Source organism: Elephas maximus, chromosome 26, assembly GCF_024166365.1.
Source record: "Elephas maximus indicus isolate mEleMax1 chromosome 26, mEleMax1 primary haplotype, whole genome shotgun sequence".
Lineage (NCBI taxonomy): Eukaryota > Metazoa > Chordata > Mammalia > Proboscidea > Elephantidae > Elephas > Elephas maximus.
Genome location: NC_064844.1, coordinates 42,167,370 through 42,194,137, shown reverse-complemented (window position 1 = coordinate 42,194,137; position 26,768 = coordinate 42,167,370). Strand labels below are relative to the sequence as shown.

The following is a 26,768-nucleotide window of genomic DNA, read 5'->3' as shown; positions in this document are numbered from 1 at the left end:
ATTGTATGATTTCACTTACACGACATAGGTGAATGTACAAAGATCAAAATTTATTAGTGGTTACTGGTGGTGCAATGCTTAAGTGCTACGGCTGCTAACCAAAAGGCTGGCAGTTCCAATCTACCAGGTGCTCCTTGGAAACTCTATGGGGCAGTTCCACTGCATCCTAGAGGGTCGCTGTGAGTGGGAATCTACTCAAAGGAATGGGTTAGGGATCGGGGGTGCGGGGGAGGGGGGAGGAAAGGAGAGTCTTTGCTTTGGGGGTACTGAGGTCCTGTTAACAGTGGTGGAATAATTTGGGAACACATAGTGACAGCTGCACAATGTGATGAGCAGTCAATGTCACTGAACTGTACATGTAAAAATGTTGAACTGGCAAATATTATTAATATTTTTACCATCCCCCCACCCAAATCTCAATGGCAAGGGCAAAGAGAAGTGATCTTATTTATTCTTTGTTAGCTTATTAAATGTAATAGTTGATAACTTCAATAGCTATATTTTAAACCATAATAAAAAAATTAAACCCATGACCTGACATCCCAATTTCAGAAGTAGCTCAATACCAGGTACTCTGCATATACTTATAAATTTTCCACTATTTCCATACCCCTGGTGAACCATTCTCCTAAATTTTGAGTATATTATGCCCCTGTTTTTAAGAAATAAAATTTTATCACATATATCACATGTATACATATCACTAGATGACCATTACATGATACATTGTTTATTGTTAAGCTTTTGAGTCACACTACATGTAATTTTCTGTAGTCTCTGCCATACCTCTAAAGGACAGGTGAAGATTTTAAAAAATATAAATTTTTCATGCTCCATCTCTGAAGATTCAGAGACAACAGAAAAAATTTTAATTGTAAAATTTTTTTACAGTTTATTTTAATAAATAATTTTTGTAATCATTATTTAACTTTGAGCTTCGGACAAGAGGACTAAAATAAAGAATAAAGATTATGTTGAACTTCCCTATAGCTCTTGGTTCTCAAATTTCTACCACGCAATAAATGTTTTCATTTTTGGGATTGTTTTTGGTCTGGGGCTTCTAAGCTTCATAATATGCTATGGTTTGGCTTTGAAATGGCCTTCATTAAGTATGAGAGACATTTTATTCATTTCTCTCTTTTTATTTTTATGCTTTTATTATTAAAAAAAATTAATGTATAATTTACATGTATAGGAAAAATTTTTTTTAGCTGTTTTTAATGTGCAGTTATTTGTATGTTTCCTGTCCCTATCGTTTTTCCTTCTGTAGATTATATAATGAAATTATTCAGTATGTAGGCTCTTGCATCTAGCTACTTTTACTCTTGGCTGCTAACCAAAAGGGTGACAGGTCAAATCCACCCACTGCTCCTTGGAAGCCCTATAGGGCAGTTTTACTCTGTTCTATAGGGTTGCAATGAGTTGGAATTGACTTGATGACAACTGGTTTTCTTTTTTTTTTTTGTTTCTTTTACTCTACATAATGCATTTGAGATTCGGACATCTCATTGCACGTATCAGTAACTGCTTCCATTTTATTGTTGAGAGGCAGTCTACCGTATGACGGTACTACAGTTTGTGTATACATTCATGAGTTGATGAACATTTGAGCTGCTTGTTTGCAGTTTTTGATAATTCAAATATAGCTGCTATAAGTAGTCAGGTTTATGTTTTCATGTGAACTTAAGTTTTCACTTCACTTGAAAAATACCCAGGAGAGAACATTTATTGCTGGGTTATATAAGTGTATATTTAACTTCATAAGAAACTGTGAAACTGTCTTCCAAAATGGCTGTACCATTTCGCATTCCCACCAGCAACCTGTAAGAGTTCCAGCTGCTTTGTATCCTTGTCACTGCTTGGTACTCTCAATTTTTTTAAGCCGCTGTAATAGATTTACAGTGGTATCTCAATTTGGTTTTAATTTGCATTTCTCTAATGACTGAGGATGTTGAGCTTTTTTTAACGTGCTTAGTTGCCATCCATATGTGTTCTTTAGCGAAATATCTCATCTATTTAAAAAATTTTGATGAAGGTTAATTTATCAATTTTTTTTTCTTTTACGGGCTGTACTTTTTGGTGTTCTAGCTAAGAAATCTTCTATTAACTCAAAGTCACAAAGATTTTCTCATATTTTCTTCTAGAACTTTATAATTACAGGTTTTACATTTTAATTTATAATCTATTTTAAGTTAATTTTTGCTTATGGTGTGAGGTATGAGTTGAGATTCATTTTTTTGGTATATGAATATCCAATTCTTTCAGCACTATTTGTTAAAAAGATATCCTTTCTGCAAAAATCTGCCTTTGTGAAAAATCGACTGACCATATATTTGTGGATCTCTTTCTGGATTCTCTGCTCTGTTCCTTTGATCTGTATGTCTATCCTTACTTCAATACCACACTGTCTTGATTACTACAGGCTTATAGTCTTGAAGTTGGATAGTGAGAGTCTTCCGACTTTTCTATTTTTTAAAAATTCTTTTGGTTATTACAGTTCTTTTGCGTTACCATATAAATTTTAGAATCAATTTGCTAGTTTCTATAAAAATTATCATGGGATTTTAATGGAAATCATATAACATGATATATATACTTATTAAGATTTTCTTTGATAAAGAACACTTTGAATAGTGTTTTGTAGTTTTCGGCATACAGATCTTGCAGACATTTTGTTAGATTTATACCTAAGTATTCATATTTTTTTAGTCCTATTGTCAATGGTATGTATTTTAAAATTCAATTTCCAATTCTACATTGCTAAAGACCTGGTTTTTCAATTAAAAAGCAATATGGTAAAATACGTAATGTATAAATGGTATGCAATTTAGTTTCTGGACTATGACAGATCTTTAGTTTTTTACTGACAAAGCCACAATTTCTTATGAATCATCCTAGAAATAATCTGACAACTAAATATGTGGATATATAGATCTTCTCACCACCATTTCAAATTATAATACAGCTCTGCCCCTTGTCTGTCTCATTCAGTGTATCCTTAAATTACTTCTCACATAGAATATTACAGCACAAATAATACCTACTTTGTTTATTCATAGTTCATTGGATGACACAGAATCAAAGCTATACCACTTTCTACTGATGGACATTTAGATTATTTCAAGTTTTTAACTTTTATAAATACTGCTACAATGCACATCTTACCTACACATAGGTACACACGTTCAAGTACATATTTATAGTTTAAATGCCTAAAACTGCAAATGCTCAGATGAAGGTACGTCCATTTTAATTTGGATAAGATTGGCAAATGACCTTCCAAGCCGTTATACCAATTCATTCTCACAATGGTATCTGAGAGTATGTCGGGTATTTTTTAAAAAGTTCCATAAGAGTTTCTGTTGCATATATACAATTAAGAATTACTTGAACAGATCCTAGATTGGAGAGGGGGTAAAGCTGAGGATGCTAAGACAAAACATGTGGTTACTGCTGTGATACACAGGAGAAAACATAAGAGACTAACCTAAAAAAAAAAAAAAAAAAAATCAGTAGTGGGGCTACAAGAGTGATGGGAAGAGATATTACTGAGGTAGAAATTTTATAAAAGATCAAAAGCCTCTTAAGATTAAGGACTACTTCTACTACGCCATTATATATATTCCCAGGGACTGGCACTCAAACACATTTTTGGTAAATAATGTCTAGGTAGGTGGCAATTGCATGTGTGTGTCGATGGTGATGAAGAAAAGGTGGCATCAACTCTTTTTTGGCATTTCTGACTTCCAGTCAAGGTAGATAAACCATGGATAGAGGAGCCCCAAAAGGTTTTGATATGGCATTCTCAAGAAATACTCAGAAGTGAGTAAATGAAATAATTTCTGAGCCCCATCAAGAAAACAGTGTGTAGTTTTCTAAGGAAAACATGACTCTATCAATGTATATAATAAGCCATAATTTATTCAAGAACAATAACCTGATTAAAGTCAAACTCAAGCCCTATATTATGCTATCTGAAGAAATGTGCTGTTTCACAAGATGGATTAAGTACAGAATCTAATCTCTCCCAGTGCAATGACATAAAAGATATTTGATATAAGACAAATTCAAAATGAGTTTTGATATACATCAGAAGGCATGGGGAGAGAGGTGAAGAATAACCTGGGACATCACAAAAAGTGGTAGCACATGTGTAGTCAACGAATCTTCAAAAAGATGCAGGGAAAGTGCAGGAGTCTTAGCATCAGAATCTAACTTCAGGGGGATAATGCAAATCAAGATTAGCCCAAGGCTGATCCCTGTGAGGTGGAGGTCAGACTTACCTCCACACTCTAACATTTTCACCAATTCTGAAACCAGCTATCCCTCCCACAGAACTCTACTCTAGGGTTCGATAATCTGTTGCAATGGCCATACAAAACTCACAGACCACACTGACAGTTAAGTGGTTTATTAAGGAAGTAACAGGATACAACTTGGGATCAGGATCAACATGCTTTAACTCAGAATCAGAAAACATACACACAAAATCTGAAATGCTGCCCTGAGAAGGAGAGCACATTCCTTCCTTCTTCAGTGCAAGAGAGCTTTCTCAGCTCCTCTTGGCCATGCACGCAAACAAGCCTTTCTTTCTCTGCTGCGCATACCCTCCTCAGCCCCCACAGGACAGGCCTCTCTGTCATCTGTCTCCCTGCTGTCACCTATGCTGCAGGGCCCCTTCTGGGCCTGTTATTATTGACTTTGCCACGGGGCCCCTTCTGGGCTTAGCACTGCCTTCAGTGTTACAGCCCTTAACCCACGTTACAGCTCGTTCAGAAGGTTCCTTCCCTCCTTTTTCTCCTTCCTGTTTCTTTCTGTCTCAAAAACCTCTGTGGCGTTGGCTGTTTATATACACAACTCCTTGTCAATTTCAAGGTGCCCTGGTGGCATGGTGGTGAAAGGTCAGCAGTTCGAAACCATCAACCGCTAGGTGGGAGAAAGATGCGGTGATCTGCTTCGGAAACCCTATGGGGCAGTTCTACTCTATCGTACAGGATTACTATGAGTTGGAATCAACTTGACAGCAATGGGATGTCAATTTCAAGGCATGATCCCTCCCAGCAGGGCCACAAATTGACCAATCCCTCCTTGGTAGGCCACAGATACTTCATTTGCATAGTAGGCTACAGACACTCCATTTACATAGTCTACAGTCACTTCATTTGCACAGTCTATTGATCAATCCCTGCAAAGTGCATACCATTCACAAGGCAGGCTGCACCCCAGGGCCAGACAAAAAATACCTAACCTCAAGTTGTTGATAGCTTATCCAGAAAATGTCAATCAACCTGGACAAAAATAACAAACCCTGTGGAGTAGGAAACTATGGTAAAGGTAACCCCGTAGGGCTTGGGTAAAAAACCTCTCAAGCTGTTTTTCTGAAGAACCAAGGCACATAAAGGAACCCATTTCACCACAGGTACTAAATCCATCAAGTTGGGAAACAAAACCAAACCAGTTTGTTTAATAAATGGTGCTGGGACAACTAGATTTCCATATGCAATGGAATGAAGATGGACCCATACCTCACACCATACACAAAAACTAACTCAAAATAAAGACCTAAAAGCTTAAAACTTTTAGAAGAAAATACAGGGGTAGTCCTAAACAGAGGACTCTTAGACATGACAATGCCGGCACAGGCAATGAAAGACAAGATAGATGAATGGGATCTCATCAAAAATCAAACGCTCCTGTGCATCAAAGGATTTTGTCAACAAAGTGAAGAGAACCTATAGACAAGGAGAAAATATTGGGGAACTAAATATTGGACAAGGGTCTAATATCCAGAATATATAAAGAACTCCTACAGCTTAACAAGAAAAAGAAAATAACCCAATCGAAAAATGGGCAAATGACCTGAATTTAGGCATTTCACCAAAGAGGATGTACAAATGGCCAACCAGCACATGAAAATATGCTCAATATCATTAGCCGTTAAGCCCATTGCTGTCAAATCGATTCCCATTCATAGCTGCCCTATAGGACAGAGGGTTTCCAAGGCATCTTTATGGAAGCAGACTGCCACATCTTTCTCCTGAGAAGAGGCTGGTGGGTTGGAACTGCTGATCTTTCAGATAGCAGCTGAGCATTTAGCCACTGTGCTACCAGGGCTCCTTCATTAGCCATTAAGGGGATGTAAATCAAAGCCACAATGAGATACTGCTTCACTTCTACCAGGATAGCTAAGATATAAAAAATGGAAATAAAAAAAAAGAAAGAAAACCAAACATTAGCAAGGATACAGAGAAACTGGAATGCTCATTCACTGTTGGTGGGAATGCAAAATGGTACAGCTGTTGTGGAAAAGGTTTGGTGGTTCCTCATAATGTTAAAAATAGAGTTACCATATGACCCAGCAATCTCACTCTTAGTTATAGACCATAAAGACTTGAAAACAGCGATGCTAACAGACACATCTTCATTGCAGCACAATTCGCAATAGCCCAAAGGTGAAAACAACCCAAGTGACCAACAACAAATAAATGGATAAACAAAATGTGGCAAACACACATAACGGAATATTATTTAGCCATAAAAAGAAATGAAGTTCTAATACACACAACATGTATGAACCTTCAAAACATTATGCAGAATAAGTCAACCACAAAAAGACAAGTATTGTATGACCTCACTAACACAAAACACTTAGAACAGGCAAATGTACAGACATCAGAGTTTACCAGTGGTTACCAGGAGCGCACGGGAAGGGGAAAGAGGAATCTTGGTTCCTGTTTATGGGGCTGGAAAATATACCAATGGATGTTGGGGATGGTGGTACAACATGATTGGTATAATTGGTTCCACTGAATTGTACTGGAAACCCTGGTGGCGTAGTGGTTAAGTGCTACAGCAGCTAACCAAGAGGTGGGCAGTTCAAATCTGCCAGGCGCTCCTTGGAAACTCTATGGGGCAGTTCTACTCTGTCCTATAGGGTTGCTATGAGTTGGAAATCGACTCGACAGCAGTGGGTTGGACTGGGTGGGAATTGTACAAGTGAAAAATGATGAATTGATACATGTTATGTTACCTATATTTTTACAACTAAAAAAAAAGTGTGGCAGTAGATTAGTAGCAGAAAATATGAAAAGATAATGAAAAGAACTTAAAAGCTTGATTTGACTGGGTTTGCCACAGCTATGCGACCGTAGGCAAGTTATTTAATATCTTTGTTCTTCAATTTCATCATCAATAAAAGAATAACTGTGGATATCCTATAGGGTAGCCATGATGCATGAACAAATGAATACATGTAAAGATTTAGAATAGTACCTGGGACATAATAAGGGCAAAATAAAAGTTATCTATTATTAATGCTTTGAGTGGCCCAAAGTTAGCGGCATTTGATTACATTTTCTTCTTCAATCACACTATTTGTTTCATAAAATAATTAAAAAAAAAAAATTTTTTTTTTTGCTATTTAATTTTAATACCAACTCAAACAGTTCTAGAAACTATACACTAAAGCAAAAATTTAATATTTTGTTTTCCTTAGATGTTATCTAAGACTTAAACTTAAATATACCAATAGGAAATATGTATGAAGTCACAAAACAGGACAAGAAAATTTATGTATCTCTTGCCTTTATTGTACCAGGAAAAAAAAATTTTTTTTTTCATGGCTTTTCTGGATAACTTTATGATTTTCTCCTAACTAAACGTGGGATAAATGAGAGCCCCTATTTATTTTTTTTTATTATTGTGCTTTAGATGAAGGTTTACACAGCAATTTACTTTTTCTTTCAACAGTTAGTACACATATTATTTTGTGACACTGGTTGCCAACCCGTGATGTGTCAACACTATCCCTGTCAGACCTTGGGTTCCTCATTTCCATTTGCCCACCTTTCCTAACCCCTCTTACCTTCTCATCCCTGCCCCTGGGCTGGCGTGCCCATTTAGTCTCCTATACATGGTTGTGCTATGTCTTGTTCATCTAGTGCTGCCATAATAGAAATACCACAGGTGGATGGCGCTAACGAAGAGAAATTTCTTTTCTCACAGTCTAGTTGGTTAGAAGTCTAAGTTCAGGGTGTCAGCTCCAGGGGAAGGCTTTTCCTCTCTGTCAGCTCTGGAGGAAGAAGGTCTTTGTCTTCAATCTTTCCTGGGTTGAGGAGCTTCTCAGCCTCAGGAACCCAGTGTCCAAAGGACACGCTCTGCTCCTGGCGCTGCTTTCTTGGTGGTATGAGGTCCCAACTCTCTGCTTGCTTCTCTTTCCTTTTATCTCTTGAGAGGTAAAAGGTGGTGCAGTCCCCACCCTAGGGAAATTCCCTTTACCTTAGATCAGGGAGGAGACCTGGGTAAGTGTGGTGATACAATCCCACCCTAATCCTCTCAACATAAAATTACAATCACAAAATGGAGGGCAAACACACAATACTGGGAATCATGGCCTAACCAAGTTGATACACACATTTTTTGGGGCCATACTTCAATCCATGACATCCCACCCTTTGGCCTCCCAAAATTACATTCTTGCAACATGCAAAACATATTCACCCCATCATATCATAGCAAAAGTCTTAAGTCCAAGTCCAAAATCCAAAAATTCCTCTTCATCTGTAAAATCTAGAATACAAGTTATCTGCTTCCAATGGTACAATGGCGGAACAGGCACAAGCTAGACATTTCCATTACAAATGGGAGAAACTGAAGGGAAAAAAGGCATAACAGGCACCAATGAAGTCAGCAGAACACATTACATAAGCCCTCAAAGCTCTGAAAATAATCCTCTGTTCTCTGAGACAATTTACACAATGACCTTGCCCTCCAGACTCTAGGTATTGGCCACACTCTCCGGATTCTAAGTGGAGGCCCCTCGGCCCTGGGCTTCAGCTCCACTTTCCAGGCTCACCGGGACTACAACTCTGCTCCTTCGGCTTTAGGCGCACCATTTTCCTAGCCCATCTGAGTGGCACCTCCACCCTTAGAAACACCAGAGGCCATGGCTCCACTGTCACAAACCCCAGAGGTCCTGGCCAAACCTTCTAAGATTGAGGCAGCTCGGATTCTTGTGTTTCTTGTCTCATCAGCTTCTGCTTCCTGATTTCTTGGCCTCTTGGCTCCTCAGGCCTCATGCTCACATCTGCCCTGCTGGGGCAAGTGTTCCAAAGCTCTGTAGCTCCACTGATAAGTGCTCAGAGGCACCCCACTCTGCCAGGAAGCCTCCCGCGCACAGGCACTCAGCTCTTTCGCTCCGTGGGTTGGCTCCAGCACAGTCTGGTGCTGGTCTCCTGGTTCTGCTGCTGATGGTTCTCTGCTGTTGCTGCTTCTCTTGTCGCTGTACACTCTCTGCTCTGATTGTCCTCTGCCACTGTTGCAACTCTATCCATTCACAGTTTCAAAACCACTTCCATATTATAGGTATCTGTTAGAGCAGCACCCCACTCTCTTGGTACCAAATTCTGTCTTAGTCATCTAGTGTTGCCATAACAGAAATATCACAAGTGGACAGCTTTAACAAAGAGAAATTTATTTTCTCACAGTCTAGTACGTTAGAAGTCCAAATTCAGGGTATCAGCTCCACAGGAATGCTTTCTCTCTCTGTCAGCTCTGGAGGAAGAAGGTCTTGTCTTTGGTCTTCCCCTGGTCAAGGAACTTCTCAGACGCAGGGACCCTGTGTCCAAAGGACGTGCTCTGCTTCTGGTGCTGCTTTCTTAGTGGTACGAGGTCCCCAACTCTCTGCTTGCTTCCCTCTCCTTTTATCTCATGAGAGATAAAAGGTGGTGCAGGCCCCACCCCAGGGGAACTCCCCTTACCTTGGATCAGGGAGCAGACCTGCTTAAGGGCGATGATATAATCCCACCTTAATCCTCTCAACATAAAATTACAATCACAAAATGTAGGACAACCACACAATACTGGGAAGCATGGCCTAGTCAAGTTGATACATACATTTTTGGGGAGACATACTTCAATCCATGATAAGCTATGTGTATTATTATTTGTTTTATGGGCCCATCTAGTCATTGGCTGAAGGGTGAACCTCAGGAGTGACTTCAGTACTGAGTTAAAAGGGTGCTCTGGGGGCATACTCTGTCAGACTACTAAGTCTAGTCTTTTTTTGTGAGTTAGAACTTTGTTCTACATTTTTCAGCAGCTCTGTCCAGGACCCTCTATTGTGATCCCTGTCAGAGCAGTCAGTGGTAGTAACTGGGCACCATCTAGTTGTGCTGGACTTAGTCTGGTAGAGGCTGTAGTAGTTGTGGGTCCATTAGTCCTTTGGACTAATCTTTCCCTTTGTCTTTGGTTTTCTTCACTCTCTCTTGCTCCAGATGGGCTGGGACCAGTGGTGTATCTTACATGGCTACTCACAAGCTTTTGAGACCCCAGACACTACTCACCGAAGTAGGGTGTAGAACATTTTCTTTATAAACTATGTTATGCCAAATGAGCTAGACATCCCCCGAGGCTATACAAAAATTTGTATGAAGTAGTATTATGACAAATTTTGAAATGTGAGTCTTTCACAAGATAATGCTTATTATATTATGGAATTGCAATAACTTTCAATACTTTTTCACAGGTTAAAAATGCATTATGTCATTGGGACAGATAAAAGAAGAGATTGATACATATCGTTAAGCCAGAAAGGATGAAGTACTTGAAAAATTATAAGGACATAGCTACAGAACACAGCAGCTGGTCTGAAAGGAACTTCTACTGGTCAAATCTGTTATAATTTGAGGACCTAAATAAATAACAACTGCAATGAATTATAGCCAGTTGAATAAAACAGAAATCCATGAGTCAATACAGACACTAAATTAAACAAATGAATGAATGAATGATTAAATAAATAAATGAAGAGAAAAGTCTTTCTTACAAGAGTGTCAGCAAACAAATATAAAATAAATGACAGAAAACCACTATTTTGTGGCCATGATAGGAATAACAGATGCAGCCAAGAACCATCAACAGATGCTAAAACTAGTATGTCAAAATACGATAAGAAACAATTATTTACATACAGAGAAGAAACTGGTAGACCCTCACCTTAATCAAGTGATCAAAGTTAACATCAGCAATAGTGGACAATGGCACCACGTGTCCCCTAATGTGATGCACTCTGAAATGTGTCTTGGGAATATCAGTAAATTCTACTTAGGCTATTGTAAAGTTTGATATGAGAGGACAGGAAGTTGAAGAGTCAGCAATAAATGAAAAAAAACAGGGTCAAATATTTAACCTCTTTCTATCAACTACAATAAAAACATGTAACTGGAGACATTTGTTATTAAAACGGCTGTGACATAAGTAGGGATCAAGAACATAAATAGTGTTAGGTGATTTAAAAGAATTAATCACAGCAATAATAAAGTAGTATTTCTGTGCTTAACTTTTAATATGAAATTATAATTTTGTTTTATCTGTTGAAATTCTAATTTCTTTAAAGTTACCTGCAAACCTGCTGCTGTCTAACATGTTATTTAAGCATTCCACATTACTAAATAGGAATGGACATGATCACCCCTAAACAGCATCTACACCTAACTGTGGGGTCGGTTTTTTGGTCTACATTGAGTGTCTGCAGTGTACAATAGAACTCTTGCCTTTCTCATGTAGAATTAAGTTGACTAATTACTCTATCCAGTCTCTTTGAGGCTAGGGAAAGTTTGTTAAATTCCTGTTCCTTCCACTCCAACTTGTGTATGAATGCAAAGTTCCATAATCTACTAAAGGTCCCCAGGTTTACTTAACTATGGCTCTACTACATAAAATTAAACCATGCCTAAAGCTTAATATCCTCAATACCGAGAAAAGGAATACAGTCATAATCAGAAATTTTCATTACACTGAATTAATCGAAATAGAAAGAATACAAATAAACATCCTACCTGTTCTGGCATAGCTCCATGATCAATTCCAGTCTTCAATAATCTGTAGCAATTACCAAAGAGATCCCATTTTGTGAGATCATGAGCACTAAAATAAACAAAAATGCATTAACTTTATTCTAGAGTGCAAGAAAATTAAAAATTGAGTTCAGTTTCACTGGCTGAATGAATAAATTCATTTTCTGGTAATATTAAGATCCAAAAAGGAAATGTTCAAGTGCTCAAATTTAGAAAGGAAGAAAGAAAAAAAAAAAAAAAAGAGGCTGATGTTAGGAATTTATTAAAAGGAAGCAACAATAAAACCTCATACATTTAGCTGAAGATTATTACCCCCATATATTCAACCTAAGCTTCTATTCCATAGGTGGGTAACCTTTCTTTCTAACATATTTTAAAACACATTTTAACCGACATGCATGTTCGTGAAAGAGATATTTGTATTCATGAGATGGAGATAAAGAAAGACAAAACCGGAGGAAAGGAAATATAGAAAAGATCAAAAACTTTACCACAGCTATTTACATGGACAGAGGGCATTAGAATGAGCTAATGCTGACCTCTGAAATTCTTACAAGCTCTACTACTGAACACTGTCCCTTTGACACTGGCTGGCAACTTTGATTTTCAAAAGTCAAAATATTTTTTTAAATAAGTTTGTTTCACCTTAGAATTCCGAACAATTTATTAGTGTATAAACAAAACCCTGGTGGCGTAGTGGTTAAGCGCTACGGCTGCTAACCAAAGGGTTAGCAGTTCGAATCCGCCAGCCATTCCTTGGAAACTCTATGGGGCAGTTCTACTCTGTCCTATAGGGTCACTACGAGTTGGAATCGACTCGATGGCACTGGGTTTGGTTTTGGTTAAACAAAAGGCTTAGATTTTAGAAACCGCTTTTGAACTTTTAGGTGTTCGTTGATATAAAGGCTACACACAGACATTCTTTTGACAACAAAGTTCTCTGCTTTCCTTTCTTCGTGGAGAAGAAAAATCTATCTCACTACAAGAGATACGTAAGTTACAATTTGAAAATAATCCTTATTACATTGACTTGAGCCTTTTTTCCTTACTAAAATCCAACTGCTCTGTCTACTCAGTAAGTATATAATAACAAAACTATAAAAAGAACAATGCAGGAAAAAAGATGACAAAAACAGCTTTTATGGTTTTCCCCCAAATCTTCTTAGCAAGATTTCTAAGAGCTATCAACTGGAAAGTAAACCTATAAAACTCTAGTCATAGAATTCTGCTGCCGTTGAGTAGCTATCAACTCATAGCGACCCTGATAGGACAGGGGAGAATTGCCCCATAGTTTCCAAGGAGCTCCTGGTGGATTCGAACTGCCGACCTTTTTGGTTAGCGGCCATAGCACTTAACCACTATGCCACCAGGGTTTCCAGCCATAGAATAAGTCCATCTAATTTCTTAATACTATGACAAACTTCTACAGTACAGTGAGTGATAAATCTCTTATAATAACAATTCATCTGGAAGAAATCTGAAAATTTAAGAAAATATACCAATTATTTCTCTAAAATTTTCTATAATAATATGGATGTGAAACATTAAAAAGATACTCAGTCTCTTCTGTCTGTTACTATATGCTATTCACTAAATCTATTTTAAATAAAGCCACATACTTGTGAAAAGAAGTTAACCGTTTTAAGGTAGAAAGAACATTGTAAATGTCATCATCATCAGCTTCTTCTCCCTAAAAATAAAAAGTAATCATCTCATTACCATAATTTGACTCATCCTCATATTCATAAGAAAACTTTTTAATACTTGCTGTCAAAATAAAAATTCTTTTTATTATATAATAATATATATTCACTATAGGTAAATAAGAAAATACAAACAAGCAACAAGGAAAAAAACCCAACACCCATAATCCTAACACACAGAAATAACCAATTTTTAACCTTTATAAACAATACTGTGATACACTTGATTTTATACACTTCTCGAATTAATACCATAGGATAAACTCTTTGAAACTAAAATTACTTGGTGAAAGAGTATGTACTCTAAAGATTTCAATGACTGTTTGAAAGATTTTACTGATTACCAGTTAATTCTGTAGCTTGAAAATCACAACGCAAAATCATAAATACTGGTTAAAAAAAAGAAAAGCTCTAATAGCAGAGATGTTTAAAAAACCAGTTACATGGATTAAAAAGAAAATCCTATCAGCACAGCTGACAGAGCATAGAGAGCTGCGGGGGTTCCAGATTGTCTTATACAGATTGGGGGAGAGGGGAAAAGGGAAATTACAAAGGTAATCAGAAAAACCACCAGTGGAGATGCTTGCTGCTATCTTGGACACACCACTGGTGTGTAGGTGCCCCTTACAAGCATACTTAATTTGTATGTTCTGTTCATCACCACATCATAGTAATTCAGGAATATTAAAATGCAAATTAGGGCCCAGGAATAAGGAATGACAAAATTAGTTAAGAAAGTTAGACCTGAAGAATATTTTTCTTAAAAGAGAAAATCGTTTTTATGAAACAGACTATTTAAATGAAAATAAAGTATGACCAAGCTTGAACTTTACAGGATGCACAACTGCAATAATGCCAAGTTTTAAAAAAGGCATAGAATACATCTAGTAGATTTTATTTAAAAAATACAAACAATATGCACACTCATCTACCTTGAAAAATTATTAGCCAAAATTATTATATGGAAACATTAACTTAAACAGACCTCCTGCAGTAAGTCTTCCACAGAATGATTAAACCGATCTACAAATTCATCAATTAGCTGGCTTCGAGCTATGTCAACTCTGTTCTGAATGGTATATTCTTCGCTGCATAAGATGCTGTAGGTTTTACTACAGGCTTCTAGAACATCTGATTCTACATGTTTCTCCACAACAAACTTAATCTGCTTTAATAAAGCATCCAGGTGCTGAAAAGGAAAAACAAAAAACACAACAAAGATATTTAGATTAACAACAAAAAAGAAAAATTACCATCTGTGAAATAATAAGCCTATATATGATTACATTAAAATAAAACAATTAATAAAGTTGAGTATAATAGTAGTTTCAATTTCATAACATCTTACCTTTTCCATTCTACCAGTGCTATAGATTTCTAGATCAAAATACTGTGGGATCTGCAGCAAGTTTGCTACCTTCTCAGCATCTGCGGAATACTAGAAGAGAAGCGCAGAAAAAAAAAATTATTTTCACAAAACAGTGTTATCAAACTCAGTGGCATATTATCACAAAAACGTAAATTAAAATGTACCTTTGATAACAACATAGGAAGTGTGATAATAAAATGCTCTGTCAATTTGTTTCTATCATCGATTTGAGTTTTCCTTTCTTTGGCAGTTAGCACCTAGAAAACAAACTTGAATGAGCAAAAAATCTTATAAATCTTAAATGTTACACAGAATGATAAAGCATCGTAACTGAGAACTTTAAAAAAAGCTTAAAAAACTAATTATTGAAACAAGTACATCTAGTTTTACGCATATTTCTATTTAACACGCACTGGTTTTTTGGTGGCATAGTGGTTAAGAGCTTGGCTGCTAACCAAAAGGTCAGCAGGCCCATCCATCAAATACTCCTTGGAAGCCCTTATGGGGTGCTTCTACTCTGTCCTGTATGGTTGCTCTGAGTTGGAATCAACTCGGCTGCAAGAGGTTTGGTTTTTTTGGTTTTATTTTTACTTTGGAGCCCTAGTGGTGCAGCGGTTAGACACCTGCCTGATAACCAAAAGGTCTGTGGTTGAAACCACTAGCCACTCTGAGGTGCTCCGTGGGAGAAAATATAGCAGTCTGCTTCCATAAAGATTTAGTCTTAGAAATCCTATGGGGTAGTTCTACTCTGTCCTATAGGGTAGCTGTGAGTTGGAATTTGACTCAATAGCAATGGTGGTTGGCTGATTTCTGGTTTAGTATTTTATAGAACAGCTACTTAATTAAGAATTTCTAGATTTTAGACAAGTTACTAATTGTTTAGATTAAATAAACTTTCTATAAAACCACAATAGTGAATATAAAAATACTGGGACCAATGTGGAAATAATTTTTCTAGAGTTTTCATCTCAATGTGTAGCAGCGCCCTATGTGAAATGCACATGAAAAACCAAACCTGCTGCCGTCGAGTCAATTCCAACTCACAGGGACCCTACACGACAGAGGAGAACCACCCCATATGGTTTTCAAGAAATGCCTGGTGGATTCAAACCGCTGGCCTTTTGGTTAGTAGCTGTAGTTCTTAACCACTACGCCACCAGGGTTTCCTAAACACACATTATTTTTTCTCTTAATATTGAGCAGAAAGGTAACTTTTATTCATTAATTTATTTTTACTGAGCTTTAGGCTAAAGTTTACAGCTCAATTTTCTCACACAAAAATTAATACAAATATTATGTGACACTAGTAGCAATCCATATAATGTGACAGCATACTTCCTCTTTCCACCCTGGGTTTCCCCTGTTCATCCAACTAGCTCCTGTCCCTTCCTGACTTCTCATCCTGCCTCCAGACAGGAGCTGCCCATTTGGTCTCGTGTTATCTGCTTGAACTAAGAAGTACACTCTTCATGAGTATTATTTTATGTTTTATATAGTACAGTCTAATCTTTGCCTGAAGAGTTGGCTTCAGAAATGGTTTTAGTCCTGGGTTAACACAGCATCTGGGGGCCATGGCTTCAGGAGTTCCTCAAGTCTCCGTCAGACCATTAAGTCTGGTCTGTTTATGTAAACACACTTTTTTTTTTTTTTCAATTGTGCTTTAGGTGAAAGTTTACAGGTCAATTCCTCATACAAAAATTTATACATACGTTGTAATGTGACACTAGTTGCAACCCCATACACTGTGTCAGCACACTTCCCCTTTCTACCCTGGATTTTCTCTTGTCAATCCAACCAGCTCCTGTCCCTTTCTAACTTATCCTGCCTCCAGATGGAAGCCACCCATTTGGTCTCATGTATTTGCAGGAACTAAGAACCACCGTCCTCAACAGTATTATTTTATGTCTTATAGTCCAGTCTAATCTTTGTCTGAAGAGTGGGCTCCTGAATGGTCTCAGTTCTGGGTCAAAAGAGACTCCTGGGACTATGGCTTTGAAGGTTCCTCCAATCTCGGTTAGACATTTTTATGTGAATTTGAGTTCTGCACCATGCTTTTCTCCTGCTCAGCCAGGTACTCTCAGTTGTGTTCCCTGTCAGGGTGGTCATTGGTGGTGGCTGAACACCGTCTAGTTCTTCTGGTCTCGGGCTGATAAGAGCCTCTGGTTTATGTGGCCCTTTTGTCTCTTGGGCTCATATCTTCCCTGCGTCTTTGGTGTTCTTCATTCTCCTTTACTCCAGGTGGGTTGGGACCAACTGATACATCTTAGATGGCTGCTTGCAAGCTTTTAAGATCCCAGACGGAATCACCAAAGTGGGATGCCGGAAACTGTTAGGCCAGTAAACCTAGATGTCCCCCGAAACCATGGTCCCTATACCCCAGCCCCTGCTACTCTGGTCCCTGAACTGTTTGGTTGTGTTCAGAAAACTTAGTTTTTGGTTTAGTCCAGTTGTGCTGACTTCCCCTGTATTGTGTGTTGTCTTTCACTTCACTGAAGATGATTCTTATCTACTATCTAGTTAGTGAATTCCCCTCTCCTCCCTTCCCACCCTCATAACCATCAAAGAATGTTTTCTTCTGTGTTTAAACCTTTTCTTGAATTCTTATAATAATGGTCTCAAACAATATTTGTCCTTTTGCAACTGACTAATTCCACTCAGCATAATGCCTTCCAGATTCATCCATGTTGTGAGATGTTTCAAGGATTCATCATTGTTCTTTATTGTTGCGTAGTATTCCATTTTGTGTATGTACCATAATTTGTTTATCCAATCATTTGTTGATTGGCATTTAGGTTGTTTCCATCTTATTGCTATTGTGAACAGTGCTGCAAAGAACATGGGTGTGTATATATCTGTTCGTGTGACAGCTCTTATTTCTCTAGGATATACTCCAAGGAGAGGGATTGTTGGATCGTATGGTTCTTCTATTTCTAGCTTTTTAAGGTAGTTCCAAATCAATTTCCAAAGTTGTTGTACCATTTCACATTCCCACCAGCAGTGTGTAAGTGTTCCAGTCTCTCTACAACCTCTCAGCATTATTTTGTGTTTTTTTTGGATTAATGCCAGTCTTGTTGGGGTGAGAGAGTATCTCACTGTAGTTTTGATTTGCATTTCTCTAATGGCGAATGATCCCGAGCATTTTCTCATGTATCTGTCAGCCGTCCAAATGTCTTCTTTGTTGATGTGCATGTTCATATCATTTCCCCCTTTTTTAATTGGGTGTTTGTCTTTTTCTTGTTGAGGTTTTGCAGTATCTTGAAGATTTTAGAGATTAGACCCTGATTGGATATGTCATAGCCAAATTTCTTTTCCCAGGCTGTAGGCTGTCTTTTTATTCTTTTGGTGAAGTCTTTTGATGAGCATAAATGTTTGATTTTCAGAAGCTCCCAGTTATCTAGTTTCTCTTCTGGTGTTTGTGCATTTTTAATAATGTTTTCTATATTGTTTATGCCATGTATTAGGGCTCCTAGGGTTGTTCCTATTTTTTCTTCCACGATCTTTATTACTTTAGATTTTATATTTAGGTCTTTGATCTGTTTTGAGTTCGTTTTTGTACACGGTGTGAGGTATGGATATTGCTTCATTTTTTTAACAGATGGACATCCACTTATGCCAGCACCATTTGTTAAAGAGAGTGCCTTTTCTGTATTTAATGGACTTTGGGACTCTGTCAAACTTCAGCTGCTCACAGGCGGATGAATTTACATCTGGATTCCCAATTCTGTTCCACTGGGTCTATGTATCCGTTGTTGTACCAGTACCAGGCTGTTCTAATTACCATGGCAGTACAATAGGTTCTAAAATAAGGTAGTATGAGGCCTCCCACTTTTATCTTCTTCATCAGTAACACTTTACTTATCCAGAGCCTCTTCTCTTTCAGATGAAGTTGGTGATTTGTTTCCCCATCTCACTAAAAAATGTCATTGGAATTCGGATTGGGATTGCACTGTATCTGTATATTGCTTTAGATAGAATAGACATTTTCACAATATTGAGTCTTCCTATCCATGAACAAGGTATGACTTTCCACTTATGAAGTTTGCTTTTGGTTTCTTGAAGTAGTGTTTTGCAGTTTAATTTGTACAGGTCTTTGAAGTCTCTGGTTATATTTATTCCTAAGTATTTTATCTTTATGGGGGCTACTTTAAGTGGTATTGACTTGGTGATTTCCTTTTAGAAGTTCTATTTGTTGGTGTAGAAGAATCCAACTGATTTTTCTATGTTTATCTTGTAACCTGATATGTTGTTGAAATCTTCTAACAGTTCCAGCAGTTTCCTGTGGATTCCTTGGGGTTTTCTCTATAAACAGGGATACTTTTACTTCTTCCTTACCAATCTGGATGCCCTTTATTTCTTTTCTTTGCCTTACTGCTCTGGTTCAGACCTCCAGCACAGCACTGAGTAAGAGTGGTGATGAAGGGCATTCTTGTCTGGTTCCTATTCTCAAGGGGAAGGCTTTCAGACTCTCTCCATTTGGGATCATGTTGGCCGTTGGCTTTGTATAAATGCCCTTTATTATGCTGAAGAATTTCCCTTCCATTCCTACTTTGCTGAGAGTTTTTATCATGAATGGGTGTTGGGTTTTGTCAAATGCCTTTTCTGTATCAATGGGTAAGATCATGTGGTTCTTTTGTTTTATTTATGTGATGGATTACACTGATTGATTTTCTAATGTTGATCCATCCCTGCATTCCTGATATCAATCTCACTTGTATATAGTGAATTATTTTTTTGATATGTTCTTAAATTCTATTGGCTAGAATTTTGTTGACAATTTTTGCATCTATCTTCATGAGGGATACTGTCTGTAATTTTCTTTTTTTGTGGTGTCTTTAACTGGTTTTGATATCAAGGTTATGGTGACTTCGTAGAATGAGTTCGGGAGTAGTCTATCCTTTCTAAACTCTGAAATACTTTTAGTAATAGTGGTGTTAACTGTTCTCTGAAAGTTTGATAGAATTCTCCAGTGAAGCCATCAGGGCCAGGGCTTTTGTTTGTTGGGAGTTTTTTAATTACCTCTTCAATCTCCTCTTTTGTTATAGGTTTATTTAGTTGTTCTACCTCTGTCTGTATTAGTTTAGGTTAGTAGTGTGTTTCTAGAAATCTGTCCATTTCCTCTAGGTTTTCAAATTTGTTGGAGTAGTATTTTTCAAAATATTCGGTTATGATTCTTTTAATTTCAGTTGGGTCTCATTTCTTATTTGGGTTATTTGCTTCCTCTCCTGTTTTTCTTTTGTCAGTTTTGTCAACGGTTTATCAATTTTGTTGATCTTTTCGAAGAAGTGGCTTTTGGTCTTGTTAACTCTTTCAATTGTTTTTCTATTCTCTATTTCACTTATTTCTGCCCTAATATTTATTATTTCCTTTCTTCTGGTGCCTAAGGGCTTCTTTTGCTGCTCTCTCTGTTTGTTTGAATTGTAGGATTAATGTTTTGATTTAGGTCTTTCTTCTTTTTGGATGTGTACATTTATTGCCATAAATTGACCTCTGAGCACTGCTTTTGCTCTGTCCCAAAGGTTCTGGTAGGATGTGTTTTCATTCTCATTTGAGTCTATGTATTTCTTTATTCCATCCTTGATTTCTTCTATAACACAGTAATTTTTCAGTAAGGTGTCGTTCAGTTTCCATAGTTTGTCTTAACGTATTTTGGAGCCCCGTCACTGGGTGCATAGATATTTATTATGGTTATGTACTCCTGGTGTACTGAACTTTTAATCATTATATAGTGTCCTTCCCTATTCTTTGTGGCGGATTTTGGGCTTTAAAAACTATTTTGTCAGAGATTAATATTGCCACTCCTGAACTGTTTTGATTGTTGTTTGCTTGCTACATTATTTTCCACCGTTAGAGTTTTAGTTTGTGTCTTTTGAGTCTAAGGCATGTCTCTTGTAGGCAGCATACAGACAGATCTTTTTTCTTTTTAATATATTCTGCCACTCTTTGTCTATCGGTGCATTTAGTCCATTTACATAGGTATGAGTTTAGTGCTGCCAATTTGATGTATATTTTTGTGGTGTTGACAGTTTCTTTGTTCCACTTAATTTTCTGTGCTGAGTCGTTATTTACATGTTTTCATTGTTGTTGATTTTGTATTTGCTGAATCTTTATATTTTTCTTCTTTTTTATTTTGATGTGTCAGATTGTTAGTTTCCTTTGTGGTTACTTTAAATTTATCTCCATTTTTCTCAGTTTAAACCTGTCTTTTATTTCTTGATATCACCTTAACTTTCTCTTCATATGGAAGTTCTATAACTACACTATTTAGTCCCTCTTTTTTGGTTTAATGCTGTCATCTTCTACATACTGACATCTCTTTCTCCCTATTTTCAGTGTTTTAGCTTTGACTTATTTTTGTGACTTCCCTATCTGGGTTGATATCTGGTTGTTCTGTTGTGTGTTCTAGACTTGGGTTGTTACCTGGTATTACTGATTCTTTAACTGGGTGACTCCCATTAGTGTTTCCTGTAATTTTGGTTTGGTTTTTACAAATTCCCTTAGCTTCTGTTTATCGGGAAATGTCCTAATTTTGCCACCATATTTGAGAGACAGTTTTGCTGGATACATAATTCTTGGGTGGCAATATTTTTCCTCAAAGGCTTTGTATGTGTCATTTCATTGCCTTTTTGACTGCATGGTTTCTGCTAAGTGGTCTGAGCTCTTTCTTATTGACTCTCCTTTGTAGGTGACTTTTCATTTATCCGTAGCTGTTCTTAAAATTCTCTATCTTTGGTTTTGGCAAGTCTGATTATAATATGTCTTGGTAGCTTTCTTCTGGGAATCAACCCTGTGTGGGATTCAGTGAGCTTCTTCGATAGATATCTTTTTGTTTTTTATGATATTAGGGAAGTTTTCTGCCAACAAATCTTCAACAATTCTCTCTGTATTTCCTGTTACCCTCCCTGTTCTGGACTCCAATCACTTGAAGGTTATTGATAGAGTCTCACATAATTCTTAGGATTTCTTCATTTTCTAAAATTCCTTTATCAAATTTTTCTTAAACTGGTGTCAAGTGCTTTATCTTCAATCTCACTAATTTTGAATTCCATTCCCTCAATTCTACTCTTATGACATTCTACTGAGTTGTCTAATTCTGAAATTTTATTGTTAATCTTTTGGATTTCTATTTTCTGTCTCTCTATGGATTCTTGTAGCCTATTAAATTTGTCGTTTTGCTCTTGTATAACCTTCAAAGATTCCTCTATTGCTTTATCTGAGTGTTCCTTGACTTGGTATGCATTTTGCCTGATCTCCTCTCCTGATCTCTTGAAGAACTCTGAATATTAACCTTTTGAATTCTACCTCCAGAAATTCAAATGCCTTCTCCTCCTTCAAACCCTGGTGGTATAGCGGGTAACAGCTACGGCTGCTAACCAAAAGGTGAGCAGTTTGAATTCACAAGGTGCTGCTTGGAAACCCCATGCGGTAGTTCTACTCTGTCCTGTAGGATTACTATGAGTCAGAACTGACTCGACAGCAATGGGTTTGGTGGTTTTTCTATCTTCCTCCAAGAGGTTTCCTGGTTTTTTGTTTTAGATGCTTGCTGGAGCCCTCATGGTCTGCCTCTTTATGTGATGTGATATTGACTGTTGTCTCCAAGCCATCAATAAGTTATTACATTTATTTATGTTTGCTTACTATGTCCTAGTTTCTTGTTTTTTTTGATATGCCAAAATAGGCTGGCGGAATGCACATACTTTTTAAATCAACTTTTAAATTCTTTAAATTATATTTTTAATTCTACTTAAATTCTTTTTTTTTGGTGGTAAAAAATATATATAACACAAAGTTTGCCATTTTAACCATTTTTAAGCATACAATTCAGCAACATTATGCTCACCAAGTTGTGCTATCATCATCACTATCCATTTCCAAAAGATTTAAAGAACCAAAACCAAACCCAATGCCGTGGAGTCGATTCCGACTCATGGCAACACTATAGGGCCTGGGAGAACTGCCCCATAAGGCTTCCAAGGCTGTAAATCTTTATGGAAGCAGACTGCCACATTTTTCTCTTATGGAGCAGCTGGTGGGTTTGAACTGCTGATCTTTCAGTTGGCAGCTAGTGCTTTAACCACTGCACCACCAGGGCTCCTTCTCAAAATTTTTACATTACCCCAAATAGAAATTTAACACATCGTCAGCAATCCCTCTAATTCCTCTCTCCTAACAATCCCTCCCACTAATAAATCTTTTGTCTCTCTATATATTTGCCTGTTCTATACAGGAGCTCTCTTATCCTCAGTTTCGCTCTCTACGGTTTCAGTTACCCACGGTCAACTGCAGTTCAAAACTGTTAAATGAGTACATAGCAAGATGAAATCTCACCCCATCATTCACTTAACTTTTATTATAGTATGCTGTTATAATTGTTCTATTTTATTCTTATTGTTGATAATCTCTTACTGTGTCTGATATATAAATTAAATTTACTACAGGTATGTATGTATAGGACAAATCATAGTACGTACAGAGTTTGGTAGTATCTGCAGTTTCAGGCATCCACAGGAGGTCTTTAAATATATCCCCTGCAGGGGGGACTACTGTATATTTTATATAAGTGGGATCATTTAATACTTGTCCTTTTGAGTCTGATTTCACACAGCATAATGTTTTCAAGGTTCATCCTTGTCAAAGTATCAAAATTCCATTTTTTTTATGGCTGAATAATATTCCATTGTCTGTGTATACCAATTTTTTTGTATGATTCATCTGTTGTTGTCCACTTGGGCTGTTTCCACCTTTTTGCTACTGTGACTACTGCTGCAATGGACATTGGTATACATGTACCTGTTTAAGACCTTGCTTTCAAGTCTCATGGCTATATACTTAGTAGTGGAGTTGCTGGAAAATTGGACATTACATAACTCCTGATATGATGTATCAGGTGTATAAAAATCATTCTTGCCAAAAATCTATAACCTGATTCTGATGAAGCCTTTAGCACAAACTTTCAGATTACAAAAAATTCAGGATGGAGAGAAACAAGTAGTACCATGAAGTGACAATAAGAAAAATTTGGAGGGAAAAATATCAGCTCCCCCCCACCCCCATTAAAAAAAAAAATTATTATTATTTTTTTTTAGTTGTTCTTAATTATTGGGAGAAGAATATTACAATTTTCAACTATAATTGTTGAAGCATATATTTCTCTTTTCAATTCTTTTTGTTTCATGTAATTTGGACTCTGCTGTTAGATATTTATAAATATATAATTATAGCGTTTCAATATGTTGAACCCTTTATCATTATGAAATGTCCCTCTTTGTCTTTAATAACATTTGTCTTAAAGTCTGTTTGTCTAATATTAATAACATCTCCAGCATTTTTATGATTCCTCTTTGCATGGCATATCTTTTCCTATTCTTCTACTTTTAACATATTTATGTTCTTGAATCTGAAGTGTCACTGGTAGAAAGACTATGGATAGACCTTGCTTTTTTATCCAGTTTGAAAATTTCTTTCGATTGGAGTATCTACGATATTCATATTTAATTTTTTATATGGCCCCATTTACATCAGCTATTTGTTTCCTTTATGTCTCATATCTTTTTTGTTCTTCCGTTCTACCCTGCCTTCTTTTAAGTTGTTGTTGTTAAGTGTCGTTGAGCTGATTCCAACTCATACAGACACTATAGGACAGAGCAGAACTGCCCCACAAGGTTTTCTGGGCTGTGATCTGTATCGGAGCTGACTGCTAGGTCTTTCTCCCATGGAGCTGGTGGGTGCGTTTGAACCACCAACCTCTCAGTTAGCAGCCAACTGTGTAAACATTGCACCACCAGGGCTCCTTTCTTTTACGTTAGACAAACATTATTTTAGTATACCATTTTAATTTTACTGCTGATTTTCTCTTTTTGGAGGTCTGAGTGGTTACTCTAGAGAGTATAATATCCATCTTTAACTTATGACTATTTCCTGTTAATATTAAATTAATTCCAGCAAAATAACAATTCTGTTCCTATATATTTCCACTTCCCTTTGTTACTACCATCAGACATACTACATTTATGTGTTTTAATTTCACCACTACAGTGCTATAATTATTGCCTTAAATAATCTCATGCATTTTTAAGGAAATTAAGAAAAAAAAAAATACATATCCTTTTATGTTGTTGATAGGTGCTGTCAAGTTGGTTCTGACTCATAGCAACCAAGAGAATGAAACACTGCCCACTCCTGTCCTATCCTCACAATCCTTGTTATGCTTGAGCTCATTGTTGCAGCCGCTGTGCCAATCCATCTTGTTGAGGGTCCTCCTTTTTTTTTGCTTACCTTCTACTTTACCAAGCATGATGCCCTTCTCTAGGGACTGTCCTTCCTGATAACACGTCCAAAGTATGTGAAACAGTCTTGCCATCCTTGCTTCTAAGGAACATTTCAGCTATACATCTTCCAAGATAGATTTGTTCGTCCTTCTGACAGTCCATAGTATGTTTAATGTTCTTCTTCAACAGCACAATTCAAAGGTATCATTTCTTCTTCAGTCTTCTTTATTCATTGTCCAGTTTTCACAAGCATATGAGAGGACAGAAAATACCATGGCTTGGGTCCGGCACACCTTATTCCTTAAAGTGACATCTCTGCTTTTCAACACTTAAAAGAGACCTTCTGCAGCAGATTCACTCAATGCAACGCATCGTCTGATTTCTTGACTGCTGTTTCCTCGGGCACTGATTGTAGATGCACGCAAAATGAAATCCTTGACAACTTCAATGTTTTGTTTATCGGGATGTTGCTTATTGGTCCAGTTGTGAAGATTTCTTTTTTTTATGTTGATGTGTAGTCCATACTGAAGGGTGTAGTCTTTGATCTTCATCAATAAGTGCTTCAAGTCCTCTTCACTTTCACTAAGCAAGGTTGTGTCATCTGCATACTGCAAGTTGTTAATGAGTCTTTCTCCAGTTCTGATGGCATGTTCTTCTTCATACAGTCCAGCTTCTCAGAAAATTTGCTCAGCATACAGATTGAATAAGTATGGTGAAAGGACAGAACCCTGATGCACATCTTTTCTGATTTTAAAACATGCAGTATCCCCTTGTTTTGTTCGAATGACTGTCTCTTGGTCTATGTACAGGTAGCCTTTTATATCTACCCACATATTTATCATTTCTGGTGTTCTTCATTCCTTCTTGTGTATTAGAAGTATCATCTGATATTACTCGTTAAGAGTCTGAAGGACTTCTTTTAGTATTTTTTGAAAGGCAGGTCTGCTGGCAACAAATTCTTTCATTGTTTATCTGGGAACACCTTTATTTTGCATTCATTTTTAAAATATAGTTTTACTGGATGCAGAATTCTTGGCAGGCAATTTTGTTGTCTTTCAGCACACTGTATGTCATTCTACTCACTCTGGCTTTCACTGGTTTCCAATAAGAGGTCAACTGATGAGCAGTCAGTCACCAGATAAATTGTTTAAGATTTTTTTCTTTTTGTCTTTGGCTTTTGATAGTTTGACTATGATGTGCCTAGGTGTGTTTTTTATGTTTATCCTACTTGGGGATTTGTTAAGCTTCTTGGATCTGTGAATTGTTTTTCATCGAATCTGGAAAGTTTTCAGCCATTCAAATTTTTTCCCTGCCCCTTTAACTCTCTCCTCTCTGGGACTCTCATTACACATACTTTGGTGCACGTGATGTTGTTCCACACGTTTCTGAGGCTTTTTTCATTTTTCTTCAATTTTTTTCCCTCTCTGTTCTTCAGAATAGGTAATTCTTACTGATCCACCGTCAGGGTAATAGTTTTTCTACAACTCAAACCTGCTACTGAGCTCATCAAGTAGAATGCTAAATTTTTGTAACTATACTTTCCAACTCTAGTATATTAAGTTCTTCATTATTGACA

The 26,768-nt window shown here is 37.0% G+C and overlaps 1 protein-coding gene across 5 annotated transcripts in view; it reads right to left on the bottom strand.

Moving 5' to 3' along the window:
• The window catches only part of STAG1 (stromal antigen 1), a 520,715-nt gene that overhangs the window by 70,629 nt on the left and 423,318 nt on the right, over positions 1–26,768 (bottom strand). For all 5 annotated transcript variants that reach the window (XM_049870475.1, XM_049870474.1, XM_049870476.1 and 2 more), the window contains 5 exons: positions 15,092–15,184; positions 14,907–14,996; positions 14,544–14,747; positions 13,475–13,545; positions 11,838–11,925 (listed from right to left, as the gene is read on the bottom strand). In XM_049870475.1, the coding sequence (XP_049726432.1) occupies positions 11,838–11,925; positions 13,475–13,545; positions 14,544–14,747; positions 14,907–14,996; positions 15,092–15,184 (546 nt within the window). The remainder of the gene's footprint in view (positions 1–11,837; positions 11,926–13,474; positions 13,546–14,543; positions 14,748–14,906; positions 14,997–15,091; positions 15,185–26,768) is intronic.